General features: G+C 51.2%; 1 protein-coding gene across 9 annotated transcripts in view; it reads left to right on the forward strand.

Annotated features, from left to right (window-relative positions):
• NPHP4 (nephrocystin 4) overlaps positions 1–17,766 on the forward strand; it is a 138,339-nt gene that overhangs the window by 19,935 nt on the left and 100,638 nt on the right. For all 9 annotated transcript variants that reach the window (XM_070768315.1, XM_070768314.1, XM_070768308.1 and 6 more), the window contains 3 exons: positions 6,742–6,914; positions 7,994–8,058; positions 11,939–12,094. In XM_070768315.1, coding sequence (XP_070624416.1) covers positions 6,742–6,914; positions 7,994–8,058; positions 11,939–12,094 — 394 coding nt within the window. The remainder of the gene's footprint in view (positions 1–6,741; positions 6,915–7,993; positions 8,059–11,938; positions 12,095–17,766) is intronic.

Below are 17,766 nucleotides of genomic sequence, written 5' to 3' on the forward strand. Positions count from 1 at the left end.
CACCCTTCACTTGCGCTGAGACGGTCGATCATTCTTTCAGCCTCTCAAAAGATATCTTTAAAAAATAATCTGAGAGGCCAAAGCACCATGCAGTTCCTGCACTTTCTTTCTAAGATGGACATAATTCTCCCTTAAATTCTTTCCTTAACTAACCACGCTCAGCCTGCAGTGACAGGCTCATTTTTCCTCCTTTATTTATTTTACTCGAGCCACTGGGTAGGAATCCTAGTGGTTCTTCACAGGTAGCCAGAACCCAGATCAGGGGATGATACCTCCACGGACCGTCTCAGCCCCAGGTGTGGCTGGAGTCTCAGGTGGCTCCCTGGCCTCCTGGGACACAGGGAAGTGGTCTGCTCCCTCTTCCCATCACCAAGGCCGGGAGAAACAGGCTCCTGAATGTTCTTGTTTGTCAGAGTAATGAGAGGGAAGTGCATGCCTATGCTCAGTCATGTCCAACTCTTTGCGATCCCATGAACTGTAACCCGCCAGGCTCCTCTGTCCATGGGATTCTCCAGGCAAGAATACTGGAGTGGGTTGCCGTGGCCTCTTCCAGGGGATCTACCCTACTCAGGGATCGAACCCAGGTCTCCCGCATTGCAGGCAGATTCTTTACCAGCTGAGCCACCAGGGAAGCCCCAAAATACTGGAGTGGGTAGCCTGTCCCTTCTTATGTCCCCTGCACTGCAGGTGAATTCTTAACCTCAGAGAGGGAGGTGACTCTCCTTTAAAAGTGGAGGCTGTCCATAAGAAAGAATGAAGCAATGCCATTTGCTGCAATGTGAATGAATGTAGAGATGATCATACTGAGTGAAGTAAGTCAGAAAGAGAAAGACAAATACCATATAATATCACTTACATGTGGAACCTAAAATATGGCACAAGTGATCGTATCTATGAAGCAGAAACAGACTCAGACATAGAGAACAGACTTGTGGTTGCCAGGGGGTGTGGGGGGCTGGGGGACGGAAGGACTGGGAGTTTGGGGTTAGCAGATGCAAACTGGTTTATATTTATAGCATAGGAAACTATTAATATATTCACTCTCATGTAGTAAACCATCATGGAAAAGAAAAAGAATATACCATCTGATGCAAAGAGCTGACTCAATGGAAAAGACCCTGATGCTGGGAAAGATTGAGGGCAGGAGAAGAGGGCAGCAGAGGATGAGATGGTTGGATGGCGTCATTGACTCGGTGGACAGGAATTTGAGCATAACTCCAAGAGATGGTGAAGGACAGAGGAGCCTGGTCTGCTGCAGTCCATGGGGTCGCAGAGTCCAACATGACTTAGTAACTGAACAACAGCAACAATATATGTATAACTGAATTACTTTGTTATACAGCAGATACTGACACAACATCTGTAAATCAACTCTACTTCAATAAAATTAAAAAACAAGTAGATGCTGTCAAGGAATGTCAGTATATCCAAGTGAAACTCCAGGAGGCTCTGCCCAGTGACTTGGTTAATCGCCAGGTTCCTGAACATGCCCTCCCCTCTCCTTTACCCACTCTCATGTTCCAGGAGCTACTCCTGATGTAAACCATTTGCAAAGCAGGAATCCAGCATGGCTCTGGGCACCATCTCTGCCGAGAGTGCCTGGTCTTAGCCGTGTCACCTAGGAGGATTTCTTTCCTGTCTAGCTCAACAGAAACAACTCCTGGGGACGCTGAACCAGAAATGGGGGCGGGTATAGAAGTGAGTGGATGAATAGGAGAAATGATATCTCTCCTGATGTTTCCATAGGGATTTAGTTGTTTGGTGATTGAACAGTCTACTATGTGGGCTTCCCAGGTGGGGCTAGTGGTAAAGAGTCTGCCTGCCATTACACAAGACTTAAGAGCTGAAGGTTCTATCCCTGGGTCTGGGAGATCTCCTGGAGGAGGGCATGGCACTCCACTCCAGTATTCTTGCCAGGAGAATCCCATGGACAGAGGATCCCGGTGGGCTACAGTCCATGGGGTTGCAAAGAGTTGGTCATGACTGAGCATCTGAGCACATAGACATACATGTGGGGACAGTAGAAAGCTTCGAATTTGTCAGCTTCTGTGTGTTCATCACAGTCTCCTGGGGCTGTCTTTGCTTCAGGTTGTAACTGGGTGTGCTGTTTCTGAATAAGCCCCGCCATCCTTCTCCAGGTGGGAGCAGGACTAGCTTTGGCTGAGGGGGTGGGATCTGATGTAAGGAGGATACGGGCTGAGTTCTGCTCCATCCTTACTCCTGTGGGATCTTGGGCCAGTTGTTTAAACTCTTGACTCTGAATTCATCATCTGTGCCTGATGGACAGCAATGTCCACCTCCTAAGGGTCCAGAGTGTAAGAAGTAGGTTCTTCCCAGACGAGCGCCCAGGGAGCAGTAGGGGCTCACTCAGCAAACATTGGCTGGGGGTCTGCTCTGTGCCAGGCTCTGTTATGTTAGGACCTGAACGTGCCCAGATGGGCGAGATGGTGTGTGGTCATTTCAGCCATGGTGGGGTTTGTGTTGTCACTGTAGATGGGAGCTTGCCAACCCTGGCTCCACAGATACTTTGAGCCAGATAATTCTCTTGGTGCGGGATTGGGTGGGGGACACTGTCTCCAGGGCTGTGTTTTTTTCCTAAGAATAATGCTGGGCCCCACCCTGGATGAGTGGAAGCTTCTGACTGGAATTAGAGATTTTGCATCTCTTGGAGGAGAGTCTTGCTCGGTGGATTCACTGTCCTTGGAGTGGTCAGTCTTGTGGTCGGTCGTGTGCAGCAAACTGTCCTGAGCCTCCAGTGGAAGGCTGAGCTGATGGAGGCTGCAGACGGATATGTGGTGTGTTTACCTTCCTGAAGCCACCCTACTAAAGGTTTACTAAAGAAAATTGTCTGGTGGGGCTTCCCTGGTGGTCCAGGGATTAGGACACCATGTATCCACAGGTTCGATCCCTGGCTGGGGAACTGAGATCCTGCAGGCTGCATGGTGAGGTCAAAGAAGAGGAAAACAAAATTGTTTGGAAGGTACTAGTTTAATTTCTGTGCCTCTCTCCTGGCCTTGTCCTCAGCCTGGGACAGAAGAGCGTGTGTCACTTGGGGCAGGTCGAGCGGCTGTGCAGCCGCGGACGAAGCCTCTACACAAACGCCCGTCTTCATCTGAGGCCCAATTTCAATTCTGTCACGTGTGTGAAAAATGGACCCTCAGCCCCGAGGCAAAATGTCGGCGTGTTTGAAGATGAAGGCATTAAGACAGGAGCATTTCTGTGATTTATTAACCAGTTTATCTTGTCAGGGGGGCACCTTGTCAAGGGCGGATGAGTGAGCTGTGGCATGGGGGGACCAGGGCCCCACTCTTCTGTGTCCCACGGCTTCTCTCTCTGTAATTAGATGGGCTTGACTTCAACTTTTAATCCCGCAGTGGCAGCTGATGCATCTCCAGGCATCTTGCATGGCCGCCGCCAGGCATCCTGACCCTGGAGGGCTTGGTTTTTTAAAACATTTATTTACTTGGCTATGTCGGGTCTTAGCTGCATCATGCAGAGTCTTGCGATGTGGTGCATGGGCTCAGTAGTTGCAGTGTGTGGACTTGGTTGCTCTGTGGCATGTGGAACTGGGTTCTCAGTTCTCTGACCAGGGATCGGATACGTGTCCCCTGAATTGGAAGAATTCTTTACCGCTGGACCACCAGGGAAGTTCCTGGAGGGCTTGTTTGCAGAATTGCTTGATCGTGCTTGGGATGTCTGACCAAGCACACAGGGGTGGGGTGGGGGTAGAGGGCCTGGGTTCTAGGTGACTCGGCTTCTCTGGGGATCCCCGGCCGGGTGCCTAAAGGGTTGAAGCCACAGAGTTGGGTGGTTCATCCCCAGGGCTTTTACTTGCATAGAACTTCCGAGCTGGTTGGCCCTAGGCAGGGTGTGCATTTTCTACCTGCCTAAGCTGACTCTTGAGAGTCCCTTGGACTTCAAGGGGATCAAACCAGTCAATCCTAAGGGAAATCAGCTTTGAATATTCATTGGAAGGACTGATGCTAAAGCTGAAGCTCTAATACTCTGTCCACCTGATGCAAAGAGCCGACTCATGGGGAAAAAAATTGATGCTGGGAAAGACTAAGGGCAGAAGAATAAGGGGGTGACAGAGGATGAGATGGTTGGATCACATCACGGACTCAGTGGACATGAGTTTGAGCAAAGTCTGGGAGATAGTGAAGGATAGGGAAGCCTGGCGTGCTACAGTCTATGGGGTCACAAAGAGCTGGACATGGTTTAGCGACTGAACAACAACAAATTAACCTTTACCTTTGAACTTCTTGAGGGCTAGATTGTATTTCTAGGTTCCTTAGAAATTCTTTCTTTTTTTTTTTTTGATGTGGACCATTTTTTAAAAAGTCTTTATTGGATTTGTTCCAATATTGATTCTGTTTTATGTTTTGTTTTGTTTGGCTGAGAGACACATGGGATCTTAGCCCTCTGACCAGGGATTGAACTCTTGCCCCTTGCATTGGAAAGCGAAGTCTTAACCACTGGGTCACCAGAGAAGTCCCTAGAATTTCTTTAGTATGTGCGGCGCACTCATTAGAGAGGCAGTAAAGCATTGCTCCTTACCCATGAGTAGTGAGGGGATGAGGCAGTCAGCCCTCGTGTTGCCTTGTAACCTGCTGAGCTTCCAAGGCCGACCCTGCCGGTGAAAGTGGAGTCTCTGGGACAGACCAGAGTGGGGCTCTGTGGTTAGTTTGGTCTCAGAATAATTGTTTGCAGTGGTAAAGGAAAGGGAGAGGCAACAGCCATGAATTGGTAAGTGAAAGTGAAAGTCGCTCAGTCATGTTCGACTCTTTGCGACCCCATGGATGGCTATACAGTCTATGGAATTCTCTAGGCCACAATACTGGAGTGGGTAGCTGTTCCCTTCTCCAGGGGATCTTCCCAACCCAGGGATGAAACCTAGGTCTCCTGCACTGCAGGCAGATTCTTTACAAGCTGAGCCACCAGGGAAGCCCAATTGGTACCTGGGACATGCCCAAAGTAGTTGGTCCTACTGCCTCCGGGCAAAGGATTTCAAGGTGACCTCTAAGCTGGAGGATTATGGCTGCTCTGCATCAGAGCTGACAATGTTTGTTTCACTGCCAAGAAGAAAAGTGGGTAGTGTCCATAAAACTGATATGCACAGGTGTAAATGTGGGAGGTGAGATAATGACAAACCTGACTTTACGGTGGGGCTTTTAAAAACAGTACTCAAGTCTTGGAGACGGAAGCATAATTCTCTCTTGGTCCAACCACCTGTCAGCTGTAAGTGGTCATTATTTCATCATTTTGCAATAAAAGATAATAGAATAACGATTTATATCTCATGGCTGATGTTTTAATGTGTCTCTCTGTTATCCTGGGCTGACAGTCTGTGATTACAGTAAACGTTTTCTTGGTGACACCGTGGTAATGACTCGTTAATGGGGGATTATTCCAAGTTTAAATCACATTGCTGCAGCCCGGCCTGGCCCGGCCCTGTGTTGGGGGTGGTCTTTGTGCTCAGTTGGTGACCCTACCACCTAGGCTTCGCTCCAACAAGGACGTGGGATTCCAGGGACCCCTCGAGTACAGAGCCTCAGTTCAGTACTGACCTGGACTCCCAGGACGCTTGTTCCCTGAAGATTCTCAAACCCAGTTAGTGCCTCTGTTTCTATTATCTGTGTCTACAACGTTTGTTAGTTTTAGATGAGAGTGACTGCACTGGATTTCAGGAGATTGGAAACAGTGGCAGAAGGAAGGTGTTTCTGTTCCATGTGGCCATGTGCATCTCAGCGACGGGAGCTGGGTTTGACCCGTCTGTGTCGTCTTTCTCACTCCCCACCCCGTGGAGAAGCTACAAGTGGGAAACCTTTTAGTAGCAATTTGAGTATCCTCTGCTTGGCTTGGACCCCCGCCTCACCAAACCTTGTCTTAAATATTCTCAAGGCTATATTTGTTATAAATAAAGATATTTTGTTGTTGTTCAGTCACTAAGTCACGTCTGACTGTCTATGACCCTGTGGACTGCAGCACACCAGGCTTCCCTGTCCTTCACTATCTCCCGGAGTTTGCTCAAAGTCATGTCCATTGAGTCAGTGATACTGTCCAACCATCTCATTCTGGACTGGGGATGACAGAACGAAATCCTCAAGAAATCCCAGGATATTGCTTAGTTAAAACTAAGAACTCAAAAAAAAAAAAGAAAAAAGAAAAAAAAACTAAGAACTCATTCAGATGCAGCCTCATAGTATTTCCACAGGAAACAGGGATTAGAGTCAGTATTGGTGAGTTGTGATTGAAGTTTGGGCGTTGCATGAAAGGGCTCTGTGGATGTGTGGGCAATGTGGGCAGCTCGGTGGACGTGTGGGTGTGGTGGGCAGTTCACTGGATGCATGGGTGCCATGGACTACTTCTATCTTTGGGCTCATGGTCCTGGCAGGTGATAGGGGTGGGGTGCATGGCTGCCCCAACCCCTTTCCTCTCCAGAGGCTCTGATGTCTTTTGGCATCTTTTGTGGGTGAAAAACTCCCACAGGAGAAGCAAGCAGTCTTGCAAGCAGATGCTGGGTGTCCTGGAAGGAGGAGCTGTGACCGCAGTGTCTGTCTCTGAGGGGGTCCCTTCCTGGCCCCTTCTCCTCTCTGGTGCCTGTCAGGGATGCTGCTCCCCACATGGTGTGCTTGCAGCATCGACGTGAGAATGGTGGAGGTGAGGAGGGAGCCCGCCCACGTCCCTGAGCTCCCTTCTTGCAGGTCGAGAGCGTTCCCTCCGTCTGCTTCTCTTTGGCAGCCCTTGTATTTTCACACGTCCTTGAACCACCCTCATATTGTGGCCGTGGTGGAGGTGGTCGTTGAAGGCAGAAGACGAGACGGGACCCTCCAGACTCTGTCCTGTGGGTTTGGAATTCTTCGGATCTTCAGCCACAAGCCGGAATCTCCAACTTCCACTTCCCAGGACAAACGGTATCCGCCTCGTTTTCTCAGTTGTTGGGGTTCCCAGCATCTTTCTGTGGTGAATTAACTGCTCGTCCACAGTAGGGAGCTCTGAATTTGTCAGTTTGTGTGTGTTTATCACAGTCTCCTGGGGATGTTTTTGCTTCAGGCTGTAACCGTGTTTGCTGCTGCTGTGTAAGCCCAGCCATCCTTCTCCAGGTGGGAGCAGGACTAGCTTTGGCCAGGCGGGTGGGATCTGACGTAAGGAGGATACGGGCTAAGTCCTGCTCCATCCTTACTCCTGTGGGGTCTTGGGCCAGTTGTTTAAACTCTTGACTCTGAATTCATCATCTGTGCCTGATGGACAGCAGTGTCCACCTCCTAAGGGTCCGGAGTGTAAGAAGTAGGTTCTTCCCAGACGAGCGCCCAGGGAGCAGTAGGGGCTCACTCAGCAAACACTGGCTGGGGGTCTGCTCTGTGCCAGGCTCTGTTATGTTAGGACCTGAACGTGCCCAGATGGGCGATATGGTGTGTGGTCATTTTAGCCGTGGTGGAGTTTGCGTTGTCACTGTAGATGGAGGCTTATCCACCCTGGCTCCATGGACACTTTGGGCTAGGTATGCCTTTGTTACGGGGCTGTCCTGAACAATGTATGGTCTCACAGCCCACGAGATGCCAGTAGCCCCCTCCCTGCCCAGCTGTGACAGCTGAAAACACCTCCAAACTTTGCCAGTTGTCCCGAGGGGGCAAAATCCTCCCTGGTTGGGAACCACCACTCTAGACACATAGCCATAGAAGCCCCTCAAATGTTGTTTCAAATCTTGGGATGTTTTCAGGCACAAGTTGCTTCCCGGGCATTGTTTCCAGTGCTCTTGCTCAGGCTGCATTTGGACCATGCAGTGTATACTCTGGACGAACTTGCCCACCAGCACTGTGGGCTCATGGAGCCGATGCTGTGCTCAGGCATCTCTGTTCCCTGCAGAGGGTGGTGGAAGCTCCCAGAGGGGTGGAGTGGAGGTCCCCACAGGCCTTCCTTTTGAGAAGCATAGCTGGGGTCCTGTGACTGAATGCAAGGTGCTGATGTGCGGCTCACGCGTCTTGTTTTGCAGGCTGAGACTGTATCATGGGAGCCCGCGAGCCCTCCTCCACCCGCTCCTTCAGGACCCCATAGAACGTAAGAGACGTGGCCTGGCCAGGCCTCCACAGCACCTGCTCATGATGTCACTTCCCTGAGTATTAGAGCGTCACCAGCTTGCTCAGGTGTTAATAGATCTGAGGAATGTGTAATGTGGGCTTGGAGTCTGACATAATTTAAAGACCCGGGGACTTCCGTGGTGGCCCAGTGGTTGGGACTCTGTGCTCACACTGCAGCAGCTGAAGGTTCCATCCCTGATCGGGGAACTTGGATTCTGCATGGCAAGCAGTGCAGCCAAAAAGTAAAAAAAAAAAAAAAGGAAAATTTAAAGACCTGAGACACATGAGCCTGAAGGCAGCACACAGCTTTGTGAGGATGACCCCGTGGGGTCCACCTGGAGGGAGGGCTGCTGGCCCCCTGGCCTCTGGGTAGCAGCTTTGCCCCCGCGTGAGTAGTTGCTGTCTGTCACGGTCACCAGCTGTCCCCGGAAGCCTCTGACCAGAAAGTGCATGGGTCGCCTCCAGCACAGCAAGGTGTCCAGTGGTGCCAATGACAGGGACGTCCTGCAGGAGCACCTACTCTGTGTGGGCTCAGTGCCGAGCGGCCGCCTTAGGGCAGAGTGGGCTTCCTGCCTGCCTGCCTCTGTGGCTTCTCCTGCCGAGCAGCCAGGGTGCCCCTGGGAGAGACGTGAGCCACCCCCTGGCTGCTGGCTGAGTGGAGGGTAGATGGAGGGGTGCCCAGTGAGGCAGGGGGATGGGCTGACAGGCCATTTCAGGGGCCTGGTGTGGGGCTCTTTTCTGACCTGGGGGATGTGAACAGGGTTCTAGCAGTGGAGGCGGATCTGTTTGGGGCGAGTCGGGGGGTGACTTTCTGTCTCTGAGATGTTGCCTAGATTCCATGGTGGGAACTTGGTGTCTGTTTTCCAGCCTGTGTGAAACCTTGAGCCTACTTCTACTTCCTGAATTTGCTGAAACTCTCATGATAGAGGAACAGTTAGTCAGAAACTTAGCTTTAATGATAAAGACTGGCTTTTAGTGTTAGTTGCTCAGTCGTGTCTGACTTTGTGACCCCATGGACTGTAGCCCGCCAGGCTCCTCTGTCTGTCCATGGAATTCTCCAGGCAAGAATACTGGAGTGGGTCAGTTCTGTTCAGTTCAGTTGCTCAGTCATGTCTGACTCTTTGCAACCCATGGACTGCAGCACACCAGACTTCCCTGTCCATCACTAACTCCTGGAGCTTGCTCAAACTCATGTCCATTGAGTCGGTGTTGCTATCCAACTATCTCGTTCTCTGTCATCCCCTTCTCCTCCCACCGTCAACCTTTCCCAGCATCTGGGTCTTTTCCAATGAGTCAGTTCTTCATGTCAGGTGGCCAAAGTATTGGAGTTTCAGCTTCAGTATCAGTCCTTCCAATGAATATTTAGGACTGATATCCTTTAGAATGGACTGGTTTGATCTCCTTGCGGTCCAAGGGACTCTCAAGAGTCTTCTCCAACAACACAGTTCAAAAGCATCAATTCTTCGGCGCTTAGCTTTCTTTATAGTCCAACCCTCGCATCCATACATGACTACTGGAAAAGCCATAGCTTTGACTAGATGGACCTTTGTTGGTAAAGTAATGTCTTTGCTTTTTTAATAAGCTGTCTAGATTGGTCATAGCTTTTCTTCCAAGGAGCAAGCGTCTTTTAATTTCACAGCTGCAGTCACCATCTGCAGTGATTTTGGAACCCTAGAAAATAAAGTCTGTCACTGTTTCCATCGTTTCCCCATCTATTTGCCATGAAGTGATGGGACCAGATGCCATGATCTTAGTTTTTTAAATGTTGAGTTTTAAGCCAGATTTTTTACTCTCCTCTTTAACTTTCATCAAGAGTCTCTTTAGTTCTTCTTCGCTTTCTGCCATAAGGGTGGTGTCATCCGCATATCTGAGGTTATTGATATTTCTCTCGGCAATCTTGATTCCAGCTTGTGCTTTGTCCAGCCGTGCATTTCTCATTATATACTCTGTATATAAGTTAAATAAGCAGGGTGACAATATACAGCCTTGATGTACTGGAGTTGGTAGTCATTCCCTTCTCCAGGGTTTCTTCTCAACCCAGGGATCAAACCAGTGTTTTCCACATTGCAGGCAGATTCTTTACTGTCTGAGCCACAAGGGAAACCCTTTTAGGTTATTTCCCAATTGAATTTAATTATTGACTTGCCAGAATTTTCTCTCCTGAAGTATCCTTAGATTCAGCAACTGTTAAACAGCAAGCACCCCCCAACCCAGGTCCATTCTAGGACCATGGTTCTGGTGGAGGCTATGGATGTGTGAGGGGCCTGAGGAGGGACAGCTGCAGACTGACAGCTCATCCTCTCAGGGTGCATTTCTAAAAATGTGGGGTATTTTTCTTGACTGGGTGATGCATTCCCATAATCCAGAATTCAAAGTATGAAACAGTGTGAGAAGGTTCAGATGAGGTCTCCTTACTCCTGTGCTCAGCTCCTCGCCTACATCACAGGTGATTTCCTCTCTGGGGTCTTGTGGGTCCTTCCGGGTCCTCTGATAACACACAAGTGAATGTGCATGCCCGTGGTCTTGTTTTTGCCCCTGTCAAGTCGTCTCAGACCTTTATTTTTCCCCTTAACTGTTTATCTTGGAGGGTGTTTCATGTCAGCACTAGGAAGCATGCTCAGTCTTTTTACCACTGGGTGGTGTTTAGTTGAATTGCTGTTTGTGATTGAACTGCCCCCCGCCAAGCAGACACTTGGAGCTGTTCTGTAGGAGCAGAGGGTTGAAGGTACAGTGAACATCTGCCCTTTTGTGAATGTGCACGTGAATCTGTAGGGTAAATTCCTGGAAGTGGGATTGCTGGTCTGGGGGCCCTTCCCTGTGCAGTTTTGTATTATTTCCCCTGTTTGTCCTCCATGGAGGTTGTACCAATGTGCTCTCCAGCCAGCCATGTAGCAGAGTGTCTTTTAGGGCATTTAACATCTTACAGTAAGCAGATCACATGTGTGGAATGGTCAGATAGTAAACATACAATTTTTTTTAGGGCATTTAACATCTTACAGTAAGCAGATCACATGTGTGGAATGGTCAGATAGTAAACATACAATTTTCAATAATACAGTTTTATTTTCTAATGAATGCACAATTTAGTTCTTATGAGAACACTTAGGGCGCCTCAGGAGGTGGTGGGTCCCCTGTCAGTGGAGGAAATCAAACAGTAGCAAGATGCACCATTTGGTGGCCATGTGTTGAGGGCGTGTCTGTGTCCCCCTCAACCCCAGGCCCTGTGGTCCTGCGCCCAGTTTCTGCTGACACCTTCCCTCCACCTCCCCTGAGAACTCTAAGCTGTTCCCAGCGGTTCCTTTCTGAGGACGCTCTCCTTCTTCCCACTTCCCCAGCATGTTATCCAAACCTTCCTTGGGGTTCGGATCCCATTCTCCCATGTGTTACGGGTGTCAGTGGGCTTGTATCTTAGTCACCGCAGACTTGTGTCCTCTTTGAGGACAGGACTCTGTCTTAGAGGTTGCTGGCTGCCCAGCACCTAGTCCTGCTGCTTTGTGGGGCTTAGTGAATGTGAGGCTGAGATTGAAGAAGAGATATTCTTGTCAGAACGCCCTCCAGGGTCCCTCTGATCATGGGAGCAAGCCATACCTGACTACACTGCTCAGGGGAAGAGGTGAGTTGAGAGATTCTATTATGTCAGATCAGAAACAAGTGTCTCTTTCATTGTAGTTTTACCAAAGAGAGGTATTAAGGGTTGATTCTTTTTTGCTCTTGGCTGAATGAACAGAGCAATTCCCCTCTCTCCCTAGAAAAATACTTTTCCTGTTTGTCTGGCTCTTTTCCAAGATGCTCGGCTTATTGGCCCATGTGACTGAAGGTGCGTTGGTTTCAGCTGTCACAGGAGGTGTTTTCTCCCCCAGAGAACAAGCACATGACCCTCATTGAGAACTGCAGCCTGCAGTACACGCTGAGGCCACACCCGCTCCTGGAGCCCGTGTTCCACCTTCTTCCCGAGAACTTGCTGGTGTCCGGTCTGCAGCAGATACCTGGCCTCCTTCCAGCTCACGGGGAATCAGGTGAGGACTCTTCTGTTTCTGGTCACTTGATGAGTCTCTGTTAGGTCAGATCTTGAAGGAACTGGGCTGCATGGGGTGAGCGCTGGTTGGGTCCCTCCGGCTAACAGCCCGGTGGTGGTGGGGGAGAAGAAGCGGGGAGTGGGGAGGAGGAGGGGGGCTGTGTCGTCTCACTGGCATTCCCTTCCTGAACACACCTCGCATCCCTTGGGTCCTCTGTGCCTTCTCTCCTCCTCATAAGACAGATAGCTCATGTCTTTACGACCATGACCAGGAAAACCACTGTTGCTGGGTCCCACCCGTGCTGGACCGCCCTATCAGTGGCTTGGTTATTGTGGCAAAATAGGTATAACGTAAAACTTGCTATTTTAGCCGTTTCTAAGTGTGCAGCTCAGTGGCATTGAGTCCACTCGCATCGTTGTGCGGCCATCCCCCATCCATCTCCAGAGCCTTTTCATCTTCCCCAACTGAGACTGTCCACTGAATTCCAGTTCCCCACCTCTCTGCTCCCTCTGCCCCCGCTTCTAGCCTCTGCCGCCACCATTCTGCTCTCTGTCCCTGTGAACTGACTCACCATTCTGCTCTCTGTCCCCGTGCACTGACTCACCATTCTGCTCTCTGTCCCTGTGAACTGACTCACCATTCTGCTCTCTGTCCCTGTGAACTGACTCACCATTCTGCTCTCTGTCCCTGTGAACTGACTCACCATTCTGCTCTCTGTCCCCGTGAACTGACTCACCATTCTGCTCTCTGTCCCTGTGAACTGACTCACCATTCTGCTCTCTGTCCCCGTGCACTGCCTCCTTTAGCGACCTCACAGAAGTGGAGTCCTGCACTATTGGTCCTTCCGTGACTGGTTTATTTCACTCGGCATAATGTCCTCAAGGTTCATCTGTGTTGTTGCGTGTGTCACAATTCCCTTGCTTATTAAGGCTGAATGGTTCCCCATCGTATGGAAGGACCACCTTTTGTTTATCCTTTTACCTGTCCACTGACATTGGGCTGGTCCACCTTTCGACTTGCGAGTGAAGCTGCTTGATTACTTTGGAACTGAAATCCATGGGACAGGCTCAGGGCTGTGTCTTGGTGTGATTTAGGAGTTGATTCTCCTGGTGGATAAAGGTCAGCCCTTCAACCATGAATCCCTTTAGGGGCTGATCTGCATTTAGGGTCTACTGATGGGCCACAACTCCTTGGCCTCCTGCTCCTTCCGAGCACTTCTGGGGGCTTTTTTTCTGGCTGTCTGGAAGAATCTAGGAGAAGGGACTATACCAGCCTTTCCCACCTGGTGCTCCTGGAGCCTCTGTTCTCTGGGAGCTGGCTCCCTGCTCCATCCAGGAGAGGTAGGATGTGGCTTTGGGTGTGAGCAGCGGGGAGGAGAGCTAGGAGGTGCCGAGTGTTTGGCTCAGAACAGAAACACCCAGGACCCAAAGAGGAGGCTCAGCTCCAGGAAGGAGTGTGTGTCTCAGCAACGACGTCCATGCACGTGGCCTGGGTGCTGGGGTCTAGGCTGGGCTGCAGACCTTGTCATCTGAGGTCACGAACTCCTGGGATGGGTGCACAGTGGTCCATCCTGAGCTCATTGTTTCTCAAACATCTCAGAGACAAGATGCTGATACATGAGAAATGACCAGTTAACCATGAACAGGAGCATGTTCTTGTGTGTATGTGTGTGTGTGTGTGTGTGTGTGGAGGCGGGCTCCAGGTTTGGATCGGTCCTAGGTCACTGAGCCCTAACCCCCTCCCTGCAGCCCCCCATAAGCAGTCATATTGCCCCCCGTGATGCCCCCGTGTTTACCCCAGAGGGAGGAGTAGTAAGAATTACAGGCTGGAGAGAGCACCTCCTGATCATGCTGCTACTCCAGCCCTGCCTACCTGCCTACTGGTCAGGGAGGAGCTGTCACCGCCCCTCCGCCCCATCACCCACTGGGATCGCGCAGGTATTAGGTACCCAGGTGCACACCTGCAGAAGTCAGTGGATGAGTCTTTCTGACCTGGGATTCTGAGTGTTTAAGCAGAATGTTCTTGGGGCCTGATGTGCATGCATCACCAGTGGGGGTCAGTAGAACTGCAGCTAAAGCATGAAGATACAGAAGCGGAGTGTGGACCTGCTTCTGTGTCCCTCCTGGGAGGTGCAGGAGAAGCTCAGGGGTCCAGACAGGCCCCGTGTTTGTTCTCAGCGTCTCAGGTCAGGCTGGAAGGGTAAAGGGCTGCGTCATGGAGAAGAGTTCTGGATTCAAGGAGCTCGAGTCCAGCTCCCGACCTTGAGTTTGCGTTTTTGGACGAGCTGAGCCCCCTTGGCCTTCGGTTTGCCTCTGATGTGGAATGGCAGGCACTGGGGCCTTTGAGGGATGCAGGTGGTGTCTGTAAAATGGCAAAAATGGAGAACAATTTATGTTGTTGTTTAGAAACAAATGGCCAGAATGCGCTCTAGCAGGTGGGCGGGAGCTGCCTTCAGTGGGCAGGAGCTGTGCTCACTCCTCTGAGGGAGAGGGGACCAGGGCAGCCTCCCCTCCAGTCCCCAGCCCACCTGGGAGCAGAGACCCTCTTGCTCAGCCCCCATGCGCAGCCTCCCAGGCACCCAGCCTGCTTTCTGACGGTGGTTATTGTTTCTGTTACAAATTCCGCCCAGGATCTCATGGGCTTTTGTGACTCACTCTTGAAAGAGTTGTTTTGCAGGATAGTGTTTTATGGCCCTGAAGGGCCCAGGCAGGGGCTGGTGCTGGCCTCAGTGGTGGGAATCACTTGTCTAACTTGCCGAGGGCTTGGTTTTATTTTGATATCATGATGGGACTCAGCTGTTTGTTCATTTGTAAAATACCGCAGTGTGGGAGAAGTGAGTTGCTTTCACTGTTTTATTTTTTTAAATTTTTAATTGGAGGATAATTGCTTTACAATGTTGTATTAGTTTCTGCCATACAGCATTGTAAGTCAGCCATAAGTGTATACATATCCCATGCCTCTTGAGCCTCCCTCCGACTCCATCCCATCCCTCTCCGTAGTCACAGAGCACCGGACTGGGCTCCCTGTGTTACACAGCAGCTTCCCATTATCTGTTTATTTTACACATGGTAGCGGATATAGCAGTGGCACTCCAGTCCAGTACTCTTGCCTGGAAAATCCCATGGACGGAGGAGCCTGGTGGGCTGCAGGCCATGGAGTCGCTAAGAGTCGGATACGACTGAGCGACTTCACTTTCACTTTTCACTTTCATGCATTGGAGAAGGAAATGGCAACCCACTCCAGTGTTCTTGCCTGGAGAATCCCAGGGATGGGGGAGCCTGGTGGGCTGCCGTCTGTGGGGTCGCACAGAGTTGGACACGACTGAAGCGCCTTAGCAGCAGCAGCAGATATATGTCAGTGCTAGGAGTGGGTTGTTTTCGATTGAAATGTGGATGGAGGTCACTGTAGGGTCACATGTGGTTTTCATAAATGTGGTAGCTGCAGGAGGTTTGGCTGGCAGGGGTGGTGAGGCGGTGCCTGGAGCACTGTGCTGGGCAGTCAGGGCAGGGGCTCACTGCTGCCCACTGCCCTGCGGGGCCCTCGTGCTGTCAGTCATCTCTCATCTCCTGCTTGGCCTGGCTCGCTGCCCTCTGCTCCCCAGGAACCCATCCTGCCCCCCTCCTGTATCTCGAGCATCGGCATGCCAACTCTGTGCTGGTGCGGGGCTGTCCCCGGGCTGACCTGCCAGCTCACTGACCCCAGCCCTGCTTCCTCATCTATTAAACTGAGCTAGGCAGAGCTTTCCCAAGAACTGACCACGTGGTGGCCCCTCTTGGCTGGTGTGTCCTCGGGCTGGCCCTCCACCTGCTGAGGTGCTTCCCCAGCCCCAAACTGCTGATGCTGCACTTCTACAAACAACATATGGGTCCCAGGCCTGAGCACCTTGTGTACTGATGGGGTTCTTCCACCAGGCTTCCCAGGCTGAGCTGACTGCCCACCCTCCGGAGGTGGGCTACGTGTCTTCTAAGTTCCTGGATAGTGACTTCGAACCCCTGTGATGAGGGAGTGACCAGGGACAGGGCCATGCTCCCTGAGGCTGCTGTGGGTCAGGGGCCAGTGTGCTACAGCTTCGATTCTGGCCCTTTGCTGAGGACAGTTAAAATGACAGAATTAATCTTTATCCAATAAATTCATAAAACTAAAAGTTTTCCCTTCCAACCTCACTCCCCAGAGATAACTGCTGCTAGTAGGTTGGTATATGCGTTTTATATACTAATTGATTCACTGACGACTCAACACGTGTTTGTAGAGTAGACCCTGTGGGCGGCAGGCCCCGTGCTGGGCTGAGGGTGCATCCCTGTGCTCACAGTATAGAGTCAGTGCATCCTTCCTGGATGAGGGCCAGCCTCAAGTCCAACCGCGGTCCTCACAGGCCATAGGAGGTGTTTCAGAGCAAACCTGGGGCTTCTCACGTGGCCCAGTGGTAAAGAACCTGCCTACCAATCAGGAGACGTGGGAGATGGAGGTTTGATCCCTGGGTTGGGAAGATTCCCCTGGAAGAGGAAGTGGCAGCCCACTCCAGTATTCTTGCCTGGGAAATCCCGTGGACAGCGGAGCCTGGAGGGCTACAGTTGTGCTGAGTATGCATGCCATCTAGAGCAAATGTGGATTAGCTCAAGTTCACTTTCTGCTGCTGCTGCTACTGCTAAGTCACTTCAGTCGTGTCCGACTCTGTGTGACCCCATAAACGGCAGCCTTCCAGGCTCCCCTATCCCTGGGATTCTCCAGGCAAGAACACTGGAGTTGGGTAGTTCACTTACATTCCTGCCTAAATTGTTCCTAAATTTCATTTACATTCTATTGCTGTTGTTGCCACGTTCTGTCTTGGGAGGTGTGTTCTGGTGAATGAAACATCCTGGGCAGGGGAGCTGTATCCCTGAGAGCCTGAGGTCCTCGGGTGGGGGCGTGTTACCAAGCGCGTCCTTGAAGGATAGGATGTCTCTAGGGAGGGGTTCTCACCGTCCAGTTTTCTCTGCGCTGTGTTCGGAAGAGTCTCAGGAGAAAAGGCATCATTCAGAAGTAGGAGCAGGGCTGCTGTTGGGAGTTGCGTCTCCACCCAAAGACGTGGCAGCGGATGACGGAAAACCCACTCATTTACAGTGCACGGGGGTCAACAGTCCCTCTGCCGGGGGTCAGCCCTGCCGAGGTCCCCTGTGTCTGTGCTGGCTACTGGTGCTGGTTGAAGGAGGGAATGACCATGTCAGGCAGTGAAGCTGTGCCCGTGGGTGGTGTTGGCATGCTGGGGAAGCGCCCCAAGGCCCGAGGTGGTGAGCAGGCTCTGTTCTGGCCCCACATGACCACTCTGAGCCTCTGCCATGGCCGGTCTTCTCTGTAAAATGGGGGCATTGTGAGGACCTGCCCGGAGAGATGTGTATGGGGATCAAGTGAAATGGGTCAGTAAAGCCCTGCCCTGGCCACATGGGGTGTGCCTGGCAAGGGTGAGTGGCTGCTCCTTGGTCTGGAACCTTCTGTCTTGAGTTGAGTTGGGTTGGCTCCTTTGTCACGGCTCCCCTGTGACTGCACAGGGCATCTGGGAGGTCTGATCTGTCTTGTGTCAGAGGGCCCCTCAGAACTGTACTTTCTTTGGTTGTGGCTTCTGGAAGTTTGCAGAACAAGTCTGGCCAAGCCAGGCTCAGAACTGGGCCCCTTGCACTGGGAAAGGCAATGGGTCA

This window comes from Bos indicus, chromosome 16 (genome assembly GCF_029378745.1).
Source record: "Bos indicus isolate NIAB-ARS_2022 breed Sahiwal x Tharparkar chromosome 16, NIAB-ARS_B.indTharparkar_mat_pri_1.0, whole genome shotgun sequence".
Lineage (NCBI taxonomy): Eukaryota > Metazoa > Chordata > Mammalia > Artiodactyla > Bovidae > Bos > Bos indicus.